A 15,845-nucleotide genomic window follows, 5' to 3' on the forward strand; every position below is an offset into this window, starting at 1 on the left:
TGTGTAATGCTTAGTCTCTGAAGATATCTAATTATGACAACAAATAATTTCACTGAAATAGGTGAGGTGAAATTGGGTTTTACGTCGTACTTGAGAATATTTGGCTCATATGACGACTTGCATGTGTGTGTATGTGTATGTGCGGCTGCTTGTACTAGCCCAGACTTAAGCTGGTTTTATAGTGCTAGCCCACTGAGATACCATGCTGCAGTGAAGCATGAATACCCCACTCAGACACAGTATACTGACTCCGAGCCGACCAGTCCTTGTTGTACCCATTAATGCCGAGCGCCAGGCAGGGACCAACAAGTACCATATTTTAACGTCTTTTGGTATGACGCGGTCGGGGATCGAACCCACGACCTTCCGCTCTCCGGGCGGACGCTCTAACCTCTACACCACGGAGGCGGTTCACTGAAATAGGAAAGGCAACACAGTGAGAGGGGAAATTCAGAACCTGAACCTGAGAAAATTTGGACTTGCTTAATTTAGGTTGGTTGGTTGTTGTTTAACGCCATACTCAGCAATATTCCAACTATGTGGCAGCGGTCTGTAAATAATCGAGTTTGGACCAGACAATCCAGTGATCAACAGCATGAACATCGATCTAGGCAATTGGGGAACGATGACGTGTCAACCAAGTCAGCGAGCCTGACCACCCGATAGAAATGGCTGTGGGGAATATGGTTCAGGGACTCAGGGATTGTGGGGCAGACAATGTGTGTCTTCTGTGTGTTACATTGCATTTATAATTCATTGTGTGTTTCAGAGCGAAGTAGCAAGCAGAAGCTGGTGCAGGGTGTGGAAAAACTGGCAGGTCTCCTGGACTACATGCAACTCAGTGCCACAGGGGTCATACACATGGCCATGAAGATCTTCACCTCTGACCTTAGTGTGACCATGGAGGGTCGAAGGTTCCTGTATGTGATGGCCAGACTGGAGCAGTTGAAGTAAGTCAAGGTCAAGAACGACCTTCAGAGGTTAAAAGTTCAGATGGCTGTGGTAGGTCAAAACCCATGGAGACCCTTGGTCAGACTGACTGACTAACTGACTGAGTTTGGTTTTACGCCGCTTTTAGCAATATTCCAGCAATATCACAGCGGGGGACACCAGAAATGGGCTTCACTCATTGTACCCATGTGGGGATTGAACCCGGGTCTTCGGCATGACGAGCCAACGCTTTAACCACTAGACTACCCCACCGCCCCCTTGGTCAGACAATGTCTCAAGTTCTTGTACCTTCTGACAAACAATTGAGATCAAATGGTCAGGCATTGTGATGGTCTATGGAGTTTACTGCTGCTCTTAGTCACTGGTATGTCTGGTGACTATCCCTGTGAATTGTTGCTCATGATATCAAGCATGCTTTCCCAGCTCTGGCTTGATTAGGGGCTGTGGGTTAGCCTAGTGGTTAAAGCGTTCGCTCGTTATGCCAAAGACCCGGGTTCTATTCCCCACATGGGTACAATGTGTGAAGCCCATTCTAGTGTCCCTTGCCATTATATTGCTGGAATATTGCTAAAAGCGGTGTAAAACTGAACTCACTCACTCACTCTGACTTGATTATTTATAGATCTCTGAGATACAGCTGTAATATTGTTGATTCAGTGTGTAACAAACAAACAAACGTATTCAGCTGGTTTAACAGGGAAATATATATTTTATCTTTCCTCAGACAAAAGCAGACTTTGTGGCTGGAGAGTAACACAGGTGATGAAAGTGATGATGAGACATCAGATGGGGAGCCTGTTGATGGAATACTCAAGAAGTCAAGGTCGTATGAGAACCTGCGATCCAATGAGAGGAGAGTATCTTTCGTTGACCTCCAAGGTCCTGGTGTGTATGACTCGACCTCTGACGAATCCACAGAAGGTGATACGACCGAAAGGAATTTATCACCATCCAATCCAAACATGGAGGTCGACGAGACAGTAAAAGAACGTTCCGGCAGTGACAATTCTCAAGCTGAAAATGGCTCCTGCACAACCAAGAATATTGTTAGAGGAATGAATGATGGACAAGAAAATGGTGACTTGAAACATGTGCAAAACAATGGTATCTGTGATAACGGTGATGTAGAGGTTGATGACGGTGATGTAGAGGTTGGGAAGGGTTGTCGACCTGATGTTGTCACTTCCACCTTCAATGGCCAGGACTCTCAAAATGGTGTGTCTTTGTTCAGTGAACTGGGTCAGATTGACAGTGGTTTGGTGCGGAGCATGGGCGCTGGGGGAGAGGGGAAGTTCGGAGTGGGGGATGACATCTCAGAGGAAGAGGAGGAGGAAGTGATCGACTACTCTGCTGCAGATATTCAGTTTCTTAACAGGCTTGTCAAAACTCAGGTTGGTACTCATGAATGAAAATAAGATACATTTTTTCCTGAAATTGTAACATATTTATACTTCTAAGTTTTAATCTATTGCCATTAGTGGTTTCCATGGATCAGCATTGGTGTCCCATGTCCTAGTACCTGGATTAACATTTATTCAACTTAATGTGAAGGTGTGCCAGCTTAATGTCGGAGGAAAGCAGAATGGGATGCAGGTTCCAGTTTAGAATAGGTCCTCAGCAACCTGTGCTTGTCTGTCTAGCGACTACATGATTCATGTGGTGGGGCTGATTTCAGACCCGTGAGGATCCGGGTTAGAATTGATCGTCAGTAACCCATGCTTGTCGTAAGAGGCGACTAACGGGATCGGGTGGTCAGGCTCCCTGACTTGGTTGACACATGTCATCGTATCCCAATTGCGTAGATTGATGCTCATGCTGTTGATCACTGGGTTGTCTGGTCCAGACTTGATTATTTGCAGACTGCCGCCATTTAGCTGGATTAATGCTGAGTGCAGCGTAAAACTAAACTCACTCACTCACTCACTAGCAGCCAGAAGGGCTGGCTTTTAAACGTCTCCTCACTAAGATTCTTGTGGTACTGACTGTCTGTGTAAATACATGCAGACACATGCACCTGATATTTATAGAACTGTGAGTTAAAGGAACCCAAGAACCCATTTAGCATGCATGACAGCATGTATTCAGTTGCCATTCAGGCATCAACTAAAAACACTGGTTGACTGATTTAAACATGATAGATACACACACTCACTCACTGATTTCATCTAGCTCATAAAATCAGACCTAGGTTTTGTCCCTTCCAGCTGGAATATTGCTGACTGCCACTAAACCCATACCATGTCATACAGTGTTGCACACTCATCCAGAATGCCTCATTCCTTGTTAGAGGAATGGGGTAGCCCAGTGCCCTGATATTGCTGGTATTTTGCTAAAATCAGCATAAAACCATACTCACTTGTTCGCTCACAGTATGAAGCTGCTCTATGTCTTTTTAACTGAAGTGTTGACTTGACCTTCTTTATGTAATCAGTATGACACTTAGTCACTCACTCACACTAGATTTACAGTACGCCGCTATATAGGTGGAATATTGCTGACTGCGGCATAAAACTACACTCGCTCACTCACTCACCCACCCTACTCACTCACTCACCCACCCCCTACTCACTCACTCACTCACTCACACTCACCCACCCTACTCACTCACACTCACCTCACACACACCCTACTCACTCACCCACCTCACACTCATACCCTCACACACTCACTCACACCCTACTCACTCACACACTCACCCACCCTTACTCACTCATTCACACACACACCCTACTCACTCACACTCTCACCCACCCTATTCACTCACTCACTCACCCACCCTACTCACTCACATGCCCTACACACACACTCACACACCCACCCCTACTCACACACTCACACACCCTACTCACTCACTCACACACCCATCCTACTCACTCACACACACACCCTACTCACTCACTCACTCACACACACCCTACCACCCACTCACTCACACCCTACCACTCACTCACCCTCTCACTCACTCACCCACCCTACTCACCCACCCTACTCACTCACATGCCCTACACTCACGCCACCCACCCTACTCACTCATTCACACACCCATCCTACTCACGCCACCCACCCTCACTCACTCACACACTCACCCACCCACTCTACTCACTCACACACTCACCCACCCTACTCACTCACACACTCACCCACCCTACTCACACTCACTCACTCACTGACTGTTCCAGATTGTGTGCCGAGTGTGCTCCCTAGCCTTCATGGATGAGGACAAGGAAGCGTACACGTCTATAGAGAAGCCGGTGGCAGACATGCTGAAAACTGGGAAGCTGTCAGCTGCCCTGCACCGATTCTTCTTGTCTAAGTACAAACCGGAGTTGACAATGATGGATTTTGACCCGAACATTGTTATCAGTCTGATTGATGCAGTGAGATACAGGTATTTATAAAATTACACTCAAAATAAATTAAATCACACCTGAAAAGTAAAGTATTTTTGATATGACGATAGTTGGTTAATCATGGTTTGTAGGTAATGCAACACACAGCCTTCCCATTGTTGATTTCCTTTGACTTGTTGCTACATTAAGATACATGTACGTCTCTGTTATTGATGCAGTGGGATACACTTATTAGATCCTGGCATGAGTAAGGGAGACAACTCTGTTCAGGATATTGCACAGTTTTGTTCATAGCTCATACTTTTCTCTTCTGTAGCATTGTGTCTCTTAATCATGTTCTTCAGCTGTTGATTTTAATCAACTACATCAAACAGCAAACAAATTGAAAGGGGGAGTGTTGAAAAATGTTTTTTTGTTTGTGCACAGATCCCAAGTGGCACCCAGTGTCGTCCAGAAGACATTGCTAGGTGTTGCCAAGAACATCGACAAGCATGTCAACCAGCGCCACCTGAAACTCGGTGCCTCCATCCTCAACAAGATCCTGGATGAGCCATCACTTTTGCTGACTGTGTCAGGTAATACCTGGCAAAACTTATAGCTGTATAACCCCATTTAGGAGAGTCTTGGTATGACTGTCAATCCTATCAAGCAATATCATTACAAGATCAAAATACCCTCCAAGTGCCAATGGCAATGTTTAAAAGGAGACTTAATATTTACAAAGACAGTGTACATCCCTAGGGCCTTATGTAGCAATAAGAATTTTGGACCCATTTTATTTTTAACATGGTAACGTTTTTCGGGGTTGGATATATTTTCAGATGCCAGTTTTCACATCCAGTGTAAAGCACAGCTTGAGGAATCTTGTCAAAGTCTGACCGACCCCTCCATCTTCTCAAGTGTGCTGGCCAAGTTGACCCCAGGACATTCACTCATGGACCTTGACTGTTACTGACTTCATCCCTGCTGGGATCCAGTTACCATGGTTACAAGAGTCAAGTTGGCCGAGCTGACTCCAGGACATTCCTTCATGCACAAACTATTACTGACTTCAGCACCACTGGCATCCAGTTACCATGGTTACAAGAGTCAAGTGGCCAAGCTGACTCCAGGACATCTCCTCATGGCCTTGACTGTTACTGACTTCAGCGCAACTGTGGTCCAGTTACCATGGTTACAAGAGTCACGTGGCCAGCTGACTCCAGGACATCTCCTCATGGCCTTGTCTGTTACTGACTTCAGTGCAACTGTGGTCCAGTTACCATGGTTACAAGAGTCAAGTGGCTAAGCTGACTCCAGGACATCTGCTCATGGCCTTGACTGTTACTGACTTCTTCAGTGCTCGGATCCAGTTACCATGGTTACAAGAGTCATTCTGGCAAATGACAACCTTTCTGATTCTTCAGAATTTTCCAGCTTATCCGCTGAAGGCAGTGACTATCCATGTTTTAAATGCCTGCAGATGCCTGTCCAAAGTATCCCTCCAACATTGGAAAGTGTATTAAGATTAGGAAAGTGTATTAAAGTACTGCAGACAGATAATAAGCTCCATTAGAACAATCTGTGACAGTTTTCAAACCGTCTCATGATATCGGTGCCAGAATGTGAATAGTCCCGACTGTGTAAAGATCATCTGGACACATATATTGTAAAGTTCAGATGCTGGTAAACTAATTGTTACTTTCATTACTCTCATCTCAAACCATCCTTTATGTTTCACATCTAGTACCCAAGTAGTGTCATCCCATTGCACATTATTTCACTGAGATGTACCAAGGTTTGGTCAAGTCTTCCCCAAAACCAGCTTGAGAGGCCACTAACATGATCAGCAGTGTATTCTCACTAAAGGTAGCTATTGAGCGACACCCAAAGACTGTAAGACATAAAGTGTCATGTGACCTAAATTAAATGTGTTACTATGTAATTTCATTTTTGCAAACATACCAGTGTTGTGACGACATTAACCAACGCTACAACATCTTAATTGAATTTAACTATAAAAACAAGTGTGGTGGTAAAAAATAACATCTTAAATTATTCCTCAATATGGGGCTGCACACAAGATGTTATGAGGTGAGGTGAGATTGGGTTTTACGTCGTACTTGAGAATATTTGGCTCATATGACGACGTGCATGCGTGTGTATGTGTATGTGCGGCTGCTTGTACTAGCCCAGACTGAAGCTGGTTTTATAGTGCTAGCCCACTGAGATACCATGCTGCAGTGAAGCATGAATACCCCACTCAGACACATTATACTGACTCCGAGCCGACCAGTCCTTGTTGTACCCATTAATGCCGAGAGCCAGACTGGGACCAACAAGTACCATATTTTAACGTCTTTTGGTATGACGCGGTCGGGATCGAACCCGCTTAACTCTCAGCTCTTAACCACTAACCACTACATCACGGAAGCGGTCACAACATGTTATGAACGCTTGATAGCTACCTTTACTGTCTTGCAAAGTTTAACCAACTGAGCACATTATCTGAAGGTATTGCCAACATGTATATTTATTCAACATCTGTCAGGTTTGTTGTGATTAGAATTTCTAAGTATATTACTTAAAAGAGTTAAAGAATTGAATATTTTCACTTGACTAGAGTTAATCTGTCATGTCATATTCTTCAACCTCTTGTGAGTGGTTTATGAAGAAGATTTTTATTAAGTTTACATTTGTCATGTTTGTATGTATTATGGTATACTGTGTCATATAAGACATGGTGCTTTTATTGGGGAATCCGTGTCAGAATAAATGTACCCGGTGTGAATCTTTGCTGACAATAACAATCATTGGATTACCTGGTCCAGATTTATATTACAGACTATGAGCATATATATAGCTGACTCCCACATTGAACAACAAGCAGAAACACAACTTGATTTCTCACTCAAGTTATCAAATTTGTCATCAAAATGAGACATTCAGGTCAATATTTCCTTCAATCTGGGCATTGCTAAGTCACAATATCAGTCGTGGATATTTCAGAAAAGAAAATCCTTACAGTAAAACACTCAAGGAAGGAAATACACAAATAGATTATTTTAAAAGTCATAAGAACTGGGATAGTTTACCAGGGTAGCAAATATGGGGAAACAAAATTTAATACTGGATAAAGTCTGAAGTCCTCAAAACATGGCTACAAAACATGTAATTCTTACTATGGAGCCGCTTGAAACAGCATTATTAAAGGAATAAACATTATCTACACAAACATACATAACAAATTTTGTTGAATTTACAATTAAGATTAATATGTTGCATAATCTAAAGCATAAATATGATGACTGTTTCAGACAGTCCAGATCTTCGTGACATTGCTTGATATGTCTGTGCACTAGATATGTTGGCTCAGCTGGAGTCATTCTCAGTTGCGAACTGTCACTTATAAACCCACTGCTGATCAAGCTTGAAACACCAGCTTGTCCTCATGTGGAACACCTTTTCTGTGTGTAAAACTAGCAGGGCACAGGACCTCCTATGCATGATGTTAAACTGTGCCAGAAGTCTCTTATTGTACGACATTATATTTTTGCCCCACACATTACAGCAATTTGCTGGCTTATCTCCCCTAGGTTCATAACAGCTTGCCCCATGTGCAATGTCCAAGTTTGTGGCAGGTTTGTGTGAAGTTTTTGAGGTGTCAAATGAAATCTTCCATCCTTTCCTTATAAACACCATGCTCATGGGTTTTAACAAATTTATTTTCAACTGAACGTTACCCTGCCATGATAATTTATTTACTGTTCATATAGCTGTTAAATACAAACCACACTCCTAATTTAAGTACACCTGTACTACAAGTACTATGTCTCCCACAAGTGCCACACTGTGTCCTGAGTGATATACGTGTCCATACATTAATCATTCAGCACTTGAAACAAAATTCTTCTTAGAAGTAAACAATTAGAAAATATTATCTGCCCATGTTCTGATAGTTCGTATGGCAAAGATGTCAAGTTCTTGTTTTGTCAAGATTTTACCAGATTTTACCAGTGGCTTATCAAGATTCAGTTCTTGCTATCGTAGTATCTGTATGGATCACCCTGGGCACTCAAGAAACTGAAAAATGGGGCACTTATAGAAAACATACACAAGTTACATTTGTTTTCAGATATGAAACAATGGTGAACAAACATAGATCAAACATCGATGAAACTGAAGTGATTTTGATAAATATAACTGGGAGAACTCTGTTGTCTGTAATAAATATATACAGGTAACTTCAAACAGTCATGTTAAGTTTTAGGTTCAGGACTGCTGATAAAGATAAAGTTTACTTATGGGTCTAGAATATGGTCAGTCCAGGTCTCAAAATGGTGAATATGGCTTATTATGTATTTAAGTAATTTTGTCTGTGTGATGGACCATAAATAGTCACATATAATATTTCATAAACTCCACAGCTATAACTGTGATATTTCTCATTATAGGTTAAGTTACAGATTTGCCTTTTGATATTGGAAAATTCAAGTTATATCCCTTTCGTTAGTAGTAACCTTGACCAGAGACCATATACAGATATATGGTCTCTGCCTTGACCTTCAATGGCTGCCGTGTTGATTGTTACTGTAATGGGATTTAAAGATCCTGTGTTGATAGTTTCTATGTACTTCAAGATATTGGCATAATTATATTTTTCGGATTTTATCATTGTGAATTTTTAAAATATTTTCTTATTGATGATATTGAATTTGTGATCACTGAACCAGATGTTTAATGGTAGTGAAAGTATTATTCCATATCCTAGCCAGTCACATCTTCTGTAGTTCATGAGTTAAATCTCCAATCTATTGTCATAAATACTCTGGACTCATTTAATAGAATACCTTCATTTTGATACAGTAAGACTGTCATGACAGAAGAAGACTTGACTCGACATTTGTGTGCCGTCTCATATACGAAACTTTTCTTTCTGGTCTTGGTGTTTAGGAAAACCATGTTCTAAGCTTGAAGTTCATTTTTTAAATACTTCTGTAATGATTAACTCTACTGAAATGTATATTCAAATTTTTGTAATATTTGACCAAATTGTTCTGTGTATTAGGGCTGGGGCGGGTAACCCTGATACCCGGGACGGTTGGGTAATAAACTGGACCCGGGTACCTGTCTCAATACCCGGACCCGTTATGATCATGTGACTAATAGATTAAACAATGTAATATGTTATTCTTTTATGATTAAAAAGTTGTATTGTCTTTGAAGATTTAGACATAATTTACAGTCACTTCTTTTGAATACAATACATGGTTAAGATATTGAAAAACTCGAAATTTTAGCCTCTGAGCTGAAGAATATATTGCCATTTCTTGCAAATTTGATGTCAGGAATTACCATAACGGGTATCCGGGTAGGGTAGGGTAATAGAGGGTTGGGGTACCATGGTAGAAAATTTGGACCTGTCCCAGCCCTACTGTGTATTTAGACATGAGATAATCTAACGACAATTTCATTTTGTCACACAGTAATTTTTCTTTGTCACGCACAATTTTTACTGCTGAAATTGTTTCCTGAGAGTTAAAGATGATCATTGACCTTGTTTCTGAAGTTCTTTGTTGAATGGGTCCAGGATTGATGTAATTCACTGTATAATCAAGGGTGACTAAACTGCATGTTGGTAAAGGGAGAATGATAACTATTATGCACCAAGAACTGTAAATACATACTTCCATATTGTTATAGAATAGAAAAGCTTATATGCAAAACCTAAGCTTCCACCCCACCTGTTGGTCAACTGCTGTGGGCTAGCTGCAATGACAGTTTACATTTGTATATAGAATTACCACGGCTTGTAACTTTACTTTAGGCCAGACCAATTTTATTTCTTGTTTTACGGAATTTTGTCCTCAGAAAACCTAAAGGCTGGAGGGAAAAAAATAGAAATCACCAGTCAAAGTAATTTTCCTTTAAAATACTAAAAGTATTTTATTTTTGGCAATTTATGAAGTGTATATGGGGCAAAAAATAATCAAAATGTTTCTGGGGGTAAGTTTACATTTTTGACTAATAAAAATCATGAGGATTTTATTTTTTGAGCAGGGGAAATTAATTAATTTTGTTTCTTATTCTTGAAAAAAATATGACCGGCAGATCCGTAAAACAAGAAATAAAATTGGTCTGGCCTTATGAAATTGTAGCTATGCTGCTCAAAACAAGTGAAGAACATCCACACCTGGAAGGCTGTGTTTTTTTTCCCCAACACACAGGACTGACTACAGTCATATGAAAGTACATGCATCAGGATAGTCAAACATTTCTGTATTTTTACCTATAGAAAGAGTGTGAATTAACTCAAAATGTCATGTTTAGCAAATATAAAGGTGTGAAGACCATTTCTGGTGTCTCCCGCCGTGATGTTGCTGGAATATTGCTAAAAGCGACATGCAACCATACTCACTCACTCACTCTAAATACATTCAAAGAACTAAAATATCATGTGTTCTTTAATTTGTTTTGAGTGGTGTAGATATAAATTGCTATGTCTTCCATATATTTGACTTGCAAGTTGCAAATCTTAAGACTGTTAATGGCTGATGTATCACGGTTAGAGCTATTGCCAATGTATGTTTTATGCTAAGGCCAGACCAACATTATTTCTTGTTTTATGAATATTTGTACACAGAAATCCTAAAGGTAGGAGGGAAATTTTATTGTAAAAAAATCACCAGTCCTTTTAAATACCAAAAGTATTTTACATTTGACAATTTATGAAATGTATATGGGGGAAAAAACAATCTAAAACATTTTCTTGCACATTTACATTTTTGGCCAATAGAAATATTAAAATTTATTTTTTGAGCAGGGAAAATTAATTTTTATTTTTGTTCTTATTCTTACAAAAATACGACCGGCAGATCCATAAAACAAGAAATAAATTGGTCTGGCCTAAAGATGCATTTGACAAAGAGTATGAGAAGTGTTTATTGAGAATATAGTTTCTAGATACAAAGTAGTACATGTGATGTTCCCAGATTAACTCTGATATTGATTCCTGTTCTGTCAGCTTTAGACAAATGTAGTTATCATCCTCTAACACCTGCCTCCACACACCCAACAGCTCGTCCTACAACTAGGTAGATTGCACGTCATTGTATACCAACAACATGGGCCTAGATTTAAGGCAAGAGTTTTGTTAATGTATGGCACTTACTTATCTTATATTCAAAAATCTACTAGATTGTCTTGATGACTAGATTGAAAGAAACCTTTCAAAATTTCCCATAGACCACAGGACCAGTGAGTGGACAATAATTAGTGGTCCTGTCTGTACTTCACTGGTCCAAAATATCATCTGTAGATTTACTTAACTATCTATACAGAATTCACTGGCCACCATTACCACTGCAAACTTATCATTTAGTGGTCCTGATGAATTTTTATTAGCCAGGGACCACAGGACCAGCGTAAATTGCCAACATGGTCTTGGAGTTATTGCTGCTATGTGGCTTTAAACAACAGCCAAACCAAAGCAATTATTGATCAGCAAACAAATTTAGTGTATCTGTAATAAAGCTTTTTGTGGTGTCTTAAGCTGTGCAATCTTTTGATAGTTTGATAGAACTTCATATATGCCTAATAGATACCTGAACCTCCATCTGGTATTTTATCTCTACAAATGAAACGCCATCAGCCCCTCGTGCAAATTTTATAAACAACCAGTGATTTTGTATAATTACTTGTTCACTTATATCATGTTTATAGAGCTTCCTATATTTGAATGCATGTTGATTTCTATATGATATGCTTCTTGCCAAGAATGCTTGTTGCTGGATAACTTCCACCATTTTGGTATGGAACAGGAACACGTTCCTACCTTGATAATGGTTTTCAGGTCATTCGATGAGGCCCTTCAGTTGTGTAACATCTGATATTCCTACGTTGTTACCGTACTGATGAAGGTGACAGCTTGTAGTTACAGTATTACTTCGTATAATGGCCCTACTCCTGGGATGACTGCTTGTAGTGACAAACACCTATCTGATGTTTTAGAACTTCCAAGAAGTCTTGGGGTTTTTGTGCAATTTTAGTTTAATGGCATCTAATAGAAAAGTTCTTCCAATACTTTCTGTTGAAACTGCAATATGGGATATACAAGAGACATAGTGATGATGAGAACCTATAGTCATTTCACCTCAATATGTTCACTAACATGTACATGATTCTATGGCATTTTATTGGTGTTTTTACTGTCTTAACCAGGCATTTTGTTAGCAGCAGTTGTTTGCATTAATGATACACTAGACAGTTAAGAAGTTAGTGTTTACTTACTTAGGCCAGACCAATTTTATTTCTTGTTTTATGGATCCGCCGGTCATATTTTTCCAAGAATAAGAAAAAAATAAATAATTAATTTTCCCCGCTCCAAAAATAAAATCCTTATGTTTTTCTAGGCAAAGAATGTAAACTTGATTGTTTTTTAGCCCTATATACACTTCATAATTTGCCAAAAATGAAATACTTTTAGTATGCTAAAGAAATATTACTTTGACTGGTGATTTTATTTTTTATTTTTTTCCCTCCTGCCTTATAAGAGTTGATGTTAGTATATTTTTATGCTTATCAGAGTGTACATTTAGCATAATTTGGCCACATGTATTTAAAAAATGTGCACTCCATTGTGAACAATGAATGCTCAAAATACAGCTGTAGCACCAAGGTGATCTGATAGTCACATTACAAGGCAGGTTTGATGGCTGTACAGATTGGGATAGATCCAGGTTTGATGTTACAGATAGTGTTATAGTATAAGGTAGCTTCCTTGATTGTAGTGCTAGGGAGATTTGATGGTTATAATGCAAGGGAGCACCAATAACTGTAGCACTTATAGTCCGTTACGAGTTGTACGTGTGAAATTGAAAAAAATTCACTGCACACGCTTGTTGATTACCTGGCTGTTCTACAAGCAAGTGGTCCTCCCTCGTAAGATATAGCAAAAAGTGACAACAAAATAATGATCGTTTGTTGAACAACTGTTTTATTCGAGTGTCCAAAATTAAGAAACAAATCATCAGAGCTGGTCTGTCGATTTCATGTGACTGTGCAAATGGACTGTAGGAGCTCTGATGACAGTAGCACAAGGATCCGATGGTGGAAGCACAAAGGAGTTTTGATGATTGTAGTACTAGGGAGATTATAGTAGCATAACATAAGTTCTTTGATAGTTGCTGAAGGGAGACTTGTTGACTATCACAGGTACCAGTAAGCTCCAGTTATTGTTGCTGTAGGGAGATCTGATGGTCAGAGCACAAGGGAGATCTGTAGGGGGATCTGATGGTCAGAGCACAAGGGAGATCTGTAGGGAGATCTGATGGTCAGAGCACAAGGGAGATCCACATGAGAGCTATGATGATTGCTGATGCAGGGAGAGTCTGTGGTTGTAGCACAAGAAAACTGATGATTGTAGACCTCAGAAGCTTCAATGGCTATAGTGCTAGATAGGTCTGAGAGCACTAAACTTGCGTTATGTTGATTTGTATTATTCCATGGATGTCTACTCAGCGACTATCATGCTTTATCTCAACGTTGCATTTAGAGCTAAGTTAATCATAAAAATAACAACATTACCATATAAAAACAGGTATATGCATGTACATGTATTTCAGAAATGTGTTTTCAGTCATTAAGTCATGTATTGTTCATGTTTTAAATGTTATGTTTTTTACACATACATGTTTCGTATTCCGGTGCAGCCAGGAAGTCCTATCAGTCTAAATAAACTTAGGCTCAGTATTATTTGTTACACTGCTATACTGAGTCAAACAAACCCTAGTAGAAGGTTGTGTCAGTTAACTTTTGAGCGATCTATGACCGTCCCATCAAACCCGAGACGACTGAACAGATTTTACCAATCAGCCAATGCCTACTATTTAGGGTTCGACAGGACTTACAAAATTTTCTCTTTCCCCGGTTGCTGACACTCATCTCAAAACAAACGAAAATCTGCATAAAACACAGATATTTGATGCTTAGGCGTTTCTGATGACATGGTTACTATAAGCTTATATTTCCACAAGATGACATCCCAGAATATTGACAAAAACACTATTTTCAACGACTGTTTACTCACTGCTGTGAATAATGGCGTCCTCCATGTGTATCACTCAGGAGCAATCGTGCGGGAAAATAGCATTCACAATTGTTCGAGTACAAACATTTTCGAGGTAAAAGTATGTGCGAATGTTAACTTTTACGATTTGGTAAGCTGTGTTCTGATTGGTCAGTTCAAAAGGTTAGCTGACGCCACCTTCTACTGGAGTTTGTCAGACTTTGTATAGCAGTGTAACGAACAGTACTGAGCCTAAGTTTACTTAGACTGGAAGTCCTAGGGACTCAGCATGAAGATCACATCAAATGTTTGCTGATGGTATCAGTATATGTCCAGTCAGTACATATCAGATATATTACTTTATTGTATTGGCATTGCATTACAAACATTTTGAGTGTGTATATATTTATATGTTTTATTATCCACAAATTATTATGGTCTGAAGGTTTATATCCTACCCTTACTTTGGACTAACTATATACTAATTAAGGATGTTTGGTTTTTACTATGAGGTTTTCATATTTTGACATGTTTTTATTTTATTTTTATGTTAGGATTGTAATAATGCTTGAAAGGTGTCATGCTATCTTCTAACAATAACACAAACAATCAAATCGTGTCAAGTTTTGGTCCAAGGATGTGTACCAAACTGGTAGGAGATGGCATTATAATCTAAGCACGAAACACCACAGAAAAGTCGAATATGTTTTTCAGTCCACATGCTTTGGTCAACATTGTTAATATTGAAATTCATACAAGTACATTTCAAAATCTGTTTGTCAGTTTCCAGTTAATATTTGTTTTAATATGGATTTTCCTGGAAGGTTCTTGTTTATATTTATTAACCGTGCTGAGTTTATAGAAGACATATTTGTGTTACATGTGTACCTGGTATGTATTTGACTTCAGGACAGGTGATTGTTAAGGATTTGTTTTTCAGGGTATCCACGTCAAGTACACCTGAAATGCCTGCCTTTAATTTCAGAAAATTTACACAACTTATTTACTTTTAATCTGTCATAAAATCAAACTATTTGTTGAAATAAAAGGAGCATGTTCAGAGATGTTGATTTGGTGTTGGATTCAAACAGACTGTGTCCTGGAGCTGTGGACTGGTGTATTTTGATAGAAACAGAGTGTTATTATGGTGTTGGTATGGATATGTTCATGTTGTCATGGATCTGATAGTGTTGCCGGGGATATGTTCTATTTATATATTATTGGTCATCGGCTCCCCATGCTTGTTGTAATAGGCGACTCATGGGACTGGGTGGTCATGCTCACTGACTTGGTTGACACGTCATTGTATCTGAAAAGTGCACATCATCGCTCATGTTGTGGATCACTGGATTGTCTGGTTCAGACTCGATTATTTAGAGACTGTGCCATATAGCTGAAATATTGCTGAGTATGGCGTTAAACAACAAAAAAACCTGCTCATACAGACTGGAACGGGAAGAGGGATATTGAAAAATAAACATAAAAGAAAAACAACATCA

The 15,845-nt window shown here is 39.5% G+C and overlaps 1 protein-coding gene across 1 annotated transcript in view; it reads left to right on the forward strand.

The window, feature by feature from the left end:
- The window catches only part of LOC124289041, a 30,514-nt gene extending 24,134 nt beyond the window's left edge, over positions 1-6,380 (forward strand). The window contains 5 exon segments of the mRNA XM_046725634.1: positions 770-950; positions 1,676-2,342; positions 4,131-4,339; positions 4,728-4,876; positions 5,123-6,380. Of these exon segments, the coding sequence (XP_046581590.1) occupies positions 770-950; positions 1,676-2,342; positions 4,131-4,339; positions 4,728-4,876; positions 5,123-5,256 (1,340 nt within the window). The 3' untranslated portion in view covers positions 5,257-6,380.
- The last annotated feature ends 9,465 nt before the right edge of the window (positions 6,381-15,845 follow it).

Source organism: Haliotis rubra, unplaced genomic scaffold (assembly GCF_003918875.1).
Source record: "Haliotis rubra isolate DU_JTF1 unplaced genomic scaffold, ASM391887v1 Scf430, whole genome shotgun sequence".
Classification (NCBI taxonomy): domain Eukaryota; kingdom Metazoa; phylum Mollusca; class Gastropoda; order Lepetellida; family Haliotidae; genus Haliotis; species Haliotis rubra.